This window comes from Puma concolor, chromosome C1, assembly GCF_028749965.1.
Source record: "Puma concolor isolate L17-30 chromosome C1, mPumCon1.1.hap2, whole genome shotgun sequence".
Classification (NCBI taxonomy): Eukaryota; Metazoa; Chordata; class Mammalia; order Carnivora; family Felidae; genus Puma; species Puma concolor.
This window is the reverse complement of record NC_141674.1, coordinates 79398608-79407837: the sequence shown is the minus strand read 5'-3', so window position 1 is coordinate 79407837 and position 9230 is coordinate 79398608. Positions and strand designations below refer to the sequence as shown.

The window sequence follows — 9230 nt, the reverse complement described above, 5'->3', positions numbered from 1 at the left end:
ACTCATTATCTCCAACAGAGAAAATGCCAGAGGAGTAAGCTATAAGGGATTTTGTTGGGTAGAAGTAAGGGAAGGGGAGAAAAATAAAGTGAGCTAGTTAATTTGCAACCTTATTCTAACTTTAAATATACAGACAGTATAATATTTTGATCTAGCTACTACCCCAAGACATTTTGATATAACTTAAGAATTACAAATACTGTACTTATTCCCAATCTATTTGTTATTCAGAGACCCAATCAGTTTGCTTTCATAGCTTCTCCCAGCTCTAAATTTTTTTTAAGTCTGACATGTGGTTTCTTAACTGCTAGTAATTAGAAAAGAATCCACGATTAGATAAAATTCTCACTTTACATTTTACTGTCAAGTTTTTATTTTCTTGAGGAAAGAAGATGACTGATCAACTACCACAGAAAAAACCAAAGGAGACTTTTGGGAGTGTATATTCACAGAAGTACTCAAATATAATTTAAACAGGAAATCTTCCCCACATTAAAGGGCATTTTTAAACTATCTCCCAAAGCTGCATGGACATCTTGCTTTGCCATCACATCCTCACTCAAACAACTCTAGAACATTATACAACAGTCTGCTATAACTATGCAAGTCAGATCATGCTCCAACCAAAACCTAATGGCCCAAAAGAATTAGTTCTACCCCCACCCAACACTGAGAACAGAAATCTTCTGAATATATACACAATAGAAACTAAACATGTACAGTTTGACATAACTTGCAAAATATAAGAGAGACCCTCAACTCACACATCAGTTAACATTCACTTGTTAAACATTTAGTAACAAAATATGACTAGCAACATCTGACTACATTAGAATTTATAGAATAACTCTGATAAGCTCATATTATGATCTAGTTAGATCATATTAAAATCCATACTTATCATTTATTATCAGAGTATTTATAAAAATGTATTTGTTTTGAATAAAAATGTAATTAAAATGAGTAAGGCATACTGTATTTATATCTTTTATCGCTATAGCCTAGGAGCAAAGCTTTTTAGGAAAAAAAAGAATCCTTTGATGTGAACCATAACACCTTCTATATAAGGGGGGAAAACATAGTTGAAAAGTCTGAATTTTCTTGAATTTTAAGGACAAGGCAGATAGAGGGAGATATATTGTCTTTCAAGTAGGAAGTATACGAGCTGGCTAAACAGTTTATTTTTTAAAGGATCCTTTTGGATGAACATGCAATAATTATTATTTGAGGGACAAGAGGAAAATGAAAGCCAAGTTTCATAAAGATTAATTCAAGTGAACATATTTACAGTGGAAGTGGAACAATCCTTAGCTCCCTGGCTAAATAAAAGCAGTCATCTACTGCATCAGTGTGTATTTTCAAGCAAATACAGAAGCAAAACTCATTAGCTCTTTAAAAAATACACACATTTAATGTTGGTCTGTTTTAATTCTAAGTAAAGCAATTCCAAAAATACAAACTGAACATCAGAGCCATGTGAACCACCATGATAAAATAAAACAGACATTCACAATAATTACGTCTAAAGACAGTTCAGCTTAATAAATCATCTTCCATGTATACTAAAGAAAGAGTTACTAAAAATACTGCTGGTGTTCAGTTAGAATTAAAGGACTTTGGGGAAAATGAAATAATATGATACAGGTGGAGTGAATAAGGTTACACGGGATTTACATTTTCCATTACCCCTAGATATAAACAAACATTCAAAATCAACACAAACTCTGTGTGTTATTCAAAATATTGCAGCTGCAGGAAAGGCAACTTTAAATTAATAGCTAGGGGAAAATCAAGTTTTGGTGGAGGTAAACAGAAGTGACAGTTTTTAATTTGCACTTTTGTAAAGCTCATTTATACCTGGCCAACCAGGAACCAAATGCAGGACAACGAAGTTCTCTGCTTCTTTTGGCTATAATGTGACAAGAAAAGGTCATCTTTTGAAGATGTTTAAAGAAATAAAGCAACTTTCTTTATAAACAGTCAAATAATCAATCAATGGAATAAATAAGTACTAACCCACATTTTTACCGCTCTGTAACCACTACACTTTACATATTTTTCATTTTGGCGGCAAATTCCCCAATTTTTAGGCTAAAATCCACCAATCACTTTTAAGAGTAAAATGAACAGCCACCAAAATAAGAATATTCTTCTGTTTACTCTTTGGCTAAAAAAGAAAACAAACAAACAAAACAAAACAAAAAGAAACAGAAGACAACTCTAACACTGGTGATAAAAGAAACTGTTTTTTTACATGTAAAATAAAGTTATCAATTTAAATCTTGGTACATTTTATAAAAACAAGAGGTAATGTTGTAATAAAACAGCAGTAGCCTTGTCAGGCAACATACTGTTTGTTAACCCTGTGCAATAAAATACTTTGTTCATACTACACTTATTCAACATGACTAACAGTTACTACAGACATTTCAGGAATCTTCACGGGACTCCTATAGACTTACTGTTAAAACTGAGAGACATTTACAATCATAATGTGCCATGAAAACTTGAAAATGTTACTTCTAGTAGGAGATAATGTTCATATTATTTGAATTGGTTTTAGGTACTGAACAGCTGAGTTACAAGGACTGAAAGTGAAAAGCATTCTAAAAGCCCATGAACACTGTTGTTCACACCCTTCTTCAGAACACACTAAACTTTAAACTTGTTTGACACATTTCTCTTCATACATAGCAAGCAACAGCACCCAATAAAAGCCTGAGAAGAAATGCTGCTGTGTAAATACTGCAACTATTCCTGAAAAAAGAATTATGGGATATATACTCCAAAGCTGCCCATTCCCATAATTTGTATTGCATAGGTCACATAATCACACACATATATATACACACATGTGTACATATATGCACATGCAAAGAATATATTAAGACGACAATGAAGTCTAGTCACAGAGCAATTTACAGGCTCAATATATTTTTTACACTTTGCGTGAAAGAAAATTTCAATATTTTACAGTCTTTTAGTAGGCATTATATACACTGCACTTTATGAAATCTGAAAGGTATTGAAATAAATTTTTTCCAACATTTTGGTAACAAAACAGACAACGTTTCTCCATATACTTGTGCTATCTATCTACATGATCTGTTTGATCTGATAACCACTAATCACAAAAACTGACTCAATGGAATAATTAGAAAAATTATCTAACACCATGCATGGATTTGAATCATTTTTAATATCCTATCCTAGAAACATTCTACAAATCTTAAGATTTAAAAAATTAAGTCTCTGTTCTGATTTTTAAAAGATATCTTTTTTATGACAATATCCATAACATTGACAGGTACATGTTAAGGCTAGTATCATCTCCTTTTGTGAATTTTTTTGACTTTTTTTTTTTTTTTTAAGAAAGATAGGAAAAGCCAGACTCCTTTAGGACTTTGAACTGTACCTACAGAGAATGAGAGTGCAGTGAACATAATGTTCAGTCCTACAGTCAGGATGCAGTTGCTCCTTCCCATTCCACAAGATACTGCACCTTTCCATCAAGTGTCACCCGACGAGCCAGTACTCGGTATTTTTCACCACATGCTATTCTACCTGCAGCACCAAAATAACTGGTAATGGAGTTTTTTAGATGATTGAGTTGCAACTCCTGATCTGCTAAGTTATTCAAAATCTCTGTGTTGAGTTCATCAAATTGGTAATCTTCTTTGCCTTCATCATCTTTTACAATTTCTGAGTTCTGAGTCTGGAGTGCTCTTCTTGGAAGACGACCCCTTCTTCTCCGTAAATGTGGTATTGCAGCAGGCCAAGATCTTCCTGTACGAGTTCTTTTTCTGGAGTCAGATAATCTACGGAACAACAACAACCAAAAAAAGGCCATAATTGTCTACTGAGTTTATAAGGCATCCTTCGCCCAAACAATGTGTTCTCAGATTTTTTTTCTATCACACTACTCTAAGTATATACCGTTGGTGACATAAACATCAGCCAAACCAAAACAATACATGCTATTTTTATAAATGGATTATCACTCGCCTTCATTAGACTCCATCACCTTCTTGGGGCTGACCTTTGAAGAGCTTTTCTTCCTTAACAATGTATTATTAAGCTTAAAAGAATCAGAGGAAGTTTTTAATTACGAGGCCAATGAGACAAATTCTTACCAAGAAGAGGCCCTATTCATTAGTCAGATATTGTCAACAGTCTTATGATTAAAAAGAAGAAAGTTCATTCACTCATTCAATGCAGCAAATACTTAATAAGTACCTCCTATATATACAACATTGTTCCATGGGCTTAAACAGATGGTAAAACTAGAATAAATGTTCTCTTATTACCAGTTCTAGGCATAGTGAACTAATGTAATGAACTGGAATAAGCACAAAGTAGAAATCAGGGTACCTTGAATCTACCTCTGTGATACTGGCCAAATTCAAATCTCTTATCCTCTGTATTCTCTTCTGTGAAGAGATTAAGTGAAGAGGTTGAACTAGATAATTTTTGAGGTCCTTTTCAGCTCAGGAATTCAATGATTTTATAATCTTTTAACAAGGGAGAATACAGCCTAAGTTAAATTCAAAGACTTTATAATCATACTGCCTGACTCAACATCCCAGTTCTGTTATGCTTGTTAATGACCATGCTTGTTTCTTAAAACCTGTTAGTTTCAGTTTCTTTATCTTTAAAATGGGAATAACAGATCTACGACTCAAAAGCCTGTTTTAAGAATTTAAAAAGGCAATGTATGTGGAAAGTTTAGCACAATGCTTGGTGAAAGGCCAAACACAGTTCAATTATTCACAATCCATTAAAAAATGAGTTACATTTTAAGCTTTTTAATACTCTGAATTTTGTACAATTTACACAGCAGTTTTTGAAGTGTTAACAAAAATTAAACTAAGGGAATTATAAAACTTGCAAGCTCATAGCTCTGACCCCAAGGAAACTAATTTTTCATTCCTGATACGTCATGCTTTGGGAAAGGCATCATTCTGAAGAATTAGGTTAAATAAAATATTAGAGAAGTCTGCTACTGATAGAAATCCTGAGTTAAAAATCTTCTTAGTAACAAAAGGATTTACATGTCTGATTCAGATATTGTGTACTCCTAAAGATAAAAATTCCTAAAGATAAAAAATTTTAGATAAAAATATTATCTCAATATTAGAAGCATAAAAAGGTCTCAAGGAAAAGAGCACAGCCTATTAACACCAGTATACCTCTTCTGTGCACAGAGCAAAATCTCCTAACAAATTTTTAATGTTTGAGCTCTGAAAAGCAGAAATTTCAGATGAATATTAATAACAACCTAAAGAATTTACATATAGATGCTTCTCAAACGCTGAAAGGCATATTTACATCACTTTCAATTGCTAAAAATTTATTTAATCATTACTTTACAAAGAAAAAGAATCTAGAAGAAAATTAGTTAAGAAATAAGAATATAAAATATCTACCCATAATGCCTGGAAATGCTAGACGAGGTAGTTTCTTTTGTACTGGAAGCACCCGTGAAATCCACATCTGAGGTATTGGATGAATGTGCAGTTCCCTCAGTTCTCCTAAGACAAAAGAATTTAAATGGTATAACGACTATATTACATAACAATAGAAATATTCATTTCCCCCCAAAAGAAAATTCCTAGAATAGGAGAAAATAACTTTCTATTTACCCTATAGAACAAGGTAAATCCAAGGTAGGATTCTCTGAAATTGATTCCTTATCCTGGAAAATAAAAAATAACATACTTAAAGCATGGCTCTAAAGTAAACTAAAAAGATACTCATTTCTCAGTTAATTTCAAGCATCCGTCTTCTTTGAGAATATATACCAACACATCCTCTTACCAAAGGTGGCTCAGCAGTTTTCTGAATCATTTTTCTTGTATATGGGCCAGGTGGACGACCTACTGATTTTTTCTTTCCTTTTTTTTCTATGCCATTGCTTACTTCCCTGAAACATAAAATCATTATGTATTTAATCTCTGCATAAAGAAAAACAAAAAGACAATGGACAATATATACTGGCTTAGCTCCACTTACGTAATAATTAGGTTACACTTATTTTTATACTAATGGTAACAAAAACCAAAAAAATTAAATGTAAGTTGAATCTACCAATTTAGTCAAGTGCGTACAGAGAACACATTCCAATTTAAATAAACATTTCTTGACTCAGATATTATTTATATATGAAAAGTTTAAGGGAAAAACTTTTCTCTTTACCACAATTGTGAAAAATATATACAACCTCAAAGTTAATAAACAAAAACAAAAACAGACTACTATACTGGAAGGAAGATTTCCAAACCCCCAAGAGTTCCATTATTTAGTCCAGGTTGTTACTATGTAGGCCCTTAAAGGAATATTTTAAGAATTTATTACTAAAAGTAATTATGAACTTAGTCATTACCCACATGGAGCCAGGAAGTATCTGTATTAAAATATAGTAGCTATAAATACACGTTGCCTTTAGAAATAAATATATATATTCTTGAATGATATCAATCATAAAGAGAATGAAACCCAGGGTGGAAGAGTGTAGAAGAAGGAATCCTTTATATTAGGCAGGGAGTCATTCAAAAGGTACAATTAGAAAGATCTAGAAAACCAGTTTTTGAGACATAAAAGCAAATATGAAGCAAGAAGGGGGAAAATAGCAAGTCAAGGACATCTCTAATTAATAGAAGGGAATAAGAAAAGGGCAAATATCAATACAGAGAACATCTACTTCATTCATTCAACAAACATTATTTACCATATAAAAAAAAGGGGGGGGGCTATAATAGAAATACAAAGATCTTCCCTGTGCTAAGGGGTCCATAATACAGTCAGAAAGTGACAAAGATACATACAAAAAGGCTGATAAAAAGAGTTAAGTGCTATAAGAAAGTTACCCAGGAAATTTTAATTTCCTGTGTTTTTACACAGACAAGGAATAACACCATAGAATAGGCTAGAAAGAGGTGAATGGAGAAAACTAGAAAAGAAACTACTCCAGACACCAAACTAAAGTTGGGCAATAAAGGTGGAAGTACAAGGAAGGAGAAAGTAGGGGAGCTAGAGGAATAAAGCATAACTAGAACTACAATCAAAAGTCTCAAGGATAAAATAGATGGAAGTATAGTTTTTTTTTTTTTTTTAAGATGATCAACATTTATACAGGACCCCTGGATTAAACAAAGTATTTTCAGATTAAAAGGACCAATTCATACATAGGACCCAGAAGGAATAGAGAATGCCTTGAAAGAAAGTTGAACCATTTCCCGGTAGCATCAAATGAACTAGCTAACACAGATGGAGTGTCTCATTAATGTGATAGGAATGAGAAAATTTGTGTAAACCTTTTTCTAATCCATAATATGGGCAACTGATAGCAAAGGATTAATGATAAAATCTGAAAGTGATAGGAGTAAATATGCTTTGCTTTAGGGAAAAAAAACAACAACCTAAAAGCATTATCTACTTTATTACACATTCAAATGGATATGAAACACTGTTAACCCTGGGTTATTACTTTTTCTTACTCTCCAGGTACTCTCATACCTTTTATTTACTCCTTAAATTTCCCTCTCTGCACAACCCTCAGCCATCTTTATACCTCAGTATTTCACTGAGAAAACAGAAGCTACCAAAACAATAACTGCAGTCATCTTCCAAACACCAAATCTACAGCAGAACTAGTATCTGTACCTATTTTCACCCAATTTCAACAAAAGGGTTCTAGAAGTCCTCCTATCAAAGGCCACTCCCATGTTTAAGTTCTAAATCCCTTCCCTTTTGGATTCTCAAGGACTTTACAATATTTTCAGTTACCTGTCCCTCTCTCCTGTACCAATCTCTTTTCCACTGGATCATTCCTAGTAGCACATAAAAACAGGTTCCAATTAATTTTCTATTTAAAAGTCATCACTTGAGTACTTCCTTTCCTCTTCAGCTTCCATTTGTCTACCTCTCTTCAAAGTAAAACTACTTCTGAGTGTTCTCGCACAAACATTTTCCACTTTCTCCCTTCTTATTCAGAGTTCTTAATTTCCCATTTCCCCCTTTCCCTTTATTATCATTATTATTATATGAATCTGCCTATGTCCTTTATTTGTAGAAAAAGCCCAGTTTTGACATTTTAATTGAGCAGTGCTGGATTCAATCATACTTCAACCCATTTCAGTCTGACTTCTATCTTTACCTCTCCAAAAAAACCTGTTTTTGTCAAGGCCATTAATAACAGAATGTTATCTTATCCAACAATCATTTTCCTTTCACCTTAAATCCATCTCTCAACAGCATTCAATACTGTTTAATATGCTCATCTTTCTGAAACACCCCCCTTCTCTTGATTTTCAGGGCACTAAACTTTCCTGGTTTCCTCCTATCTCATTGATCATTCTTTTTTAGCCTCCTGTTTCTTTCACCTCTTCCAAATCTCTAAATGATAACAGGGCATTACTCTGGGCCTCATTCTCTCCCCCACCAACTCCTTGCTTCCTAGGTAATTTCATTCATTCTCATGGCCTTATAAATCAGCTTCCAAATTTGTATCATGTGCCCTAACCCTTCCTGAGCTCCTGACACACTCAGCTGTCTATATCTAACATCATCATCATTTAGATATTCCTGGTAAAAATCTCCAACTCAATTAGTATGACACAGAAGAATGCTTCGTTCACCTTGCCAAAATCTGTTCTTGTAGGTCTTGATACCAGACACCACCACCCACCAGCTGCTCAAGCCAGAAATCTGGGCTTTGTGTAACTTGATTTCTCCTTCTTTCATAAGTTTAAATCATTAGCTAACCTAATGAATTTTGCCTCCAATAGAAGTCTTAAATCTATTTTGTCTCCATTTGACTGAAACCACTACCCAGGCAATCTCTTACACCTAGATGACTGCAAGAGTCTTCATTTTTGTTTGCTTCTATTCTTACCTCTATACCTATCCACTCTCCAAAAGCACACAAAGAAGTATTTTTAAAGGATAATTCAATCTGCTTACATCTTTAAATAGCTCCCCATTATTCTTAAAAAATTCCTCAAAGACCTACACAACTCTACATGATCACGCCCCATCCAAACTTTCCAACACCTGATGCTAATCTCTAGCCCTCATTCATACGTCACTAGTCTGTGAATTCCTAGAACATACCTCACATCCTTCATACTCGTTATTTCCACCACCTGCAGTATTCTTCCCTTTGTTCTTTCACATTGGTAGGTTAGTCTCATTCTTTGAGTTTCAGCTTAAATATCATCTTAGATAGGTCT

At 33.6% G+C, this 9230-nt stretch overlaps 1 protein-coding gene across 5 annotated transcripts in view; it reads right to left on the bottom strand.

Annotated features, from left to right (window-relative positions):
- Nucleotides 1–1159: 1159 nt before the first annotated feature.
- The window catches only part of MTF2 (metal response element binding transcription factor 2), a 79273-nt gene continuing 71202 nt past the window's right edge, over nucleotides 1160–9230 (bottom strand). For 4 of the 5 annotated variants that reach the window (XM_025931627.2, XM_086717570.1, XM_086717571.1 and 1 more), the window contains 4 exons: nucleotides 5818–5923; nucleotides 5643–5695; nucleotides 5427–5531; nucleotides 1160–3818 (listed from right to left, as the gene is read on the bottom strand). In XM_025931627.2, the coding sequence (XP_025787412.1) occupies nucleotides 3461–3818; nucleotides 5427–5531; nucleotides 5643–5695; nucleotides 5818–5923 (622 nt within the window). In that variant the 3' untranslated portion in view covers nucleotides 1160–3460. Of the gene's footprint in view, nucleotides 3819–4005; nucleotides 4079–5426; nucleotides 5532–5642; nucleotides 5696–5817; nucleotides 5924–9230 lie in introns of all 5 variants that reach the window. The other variant, XR_015254879.1, reaches the window with a different exon arrangement.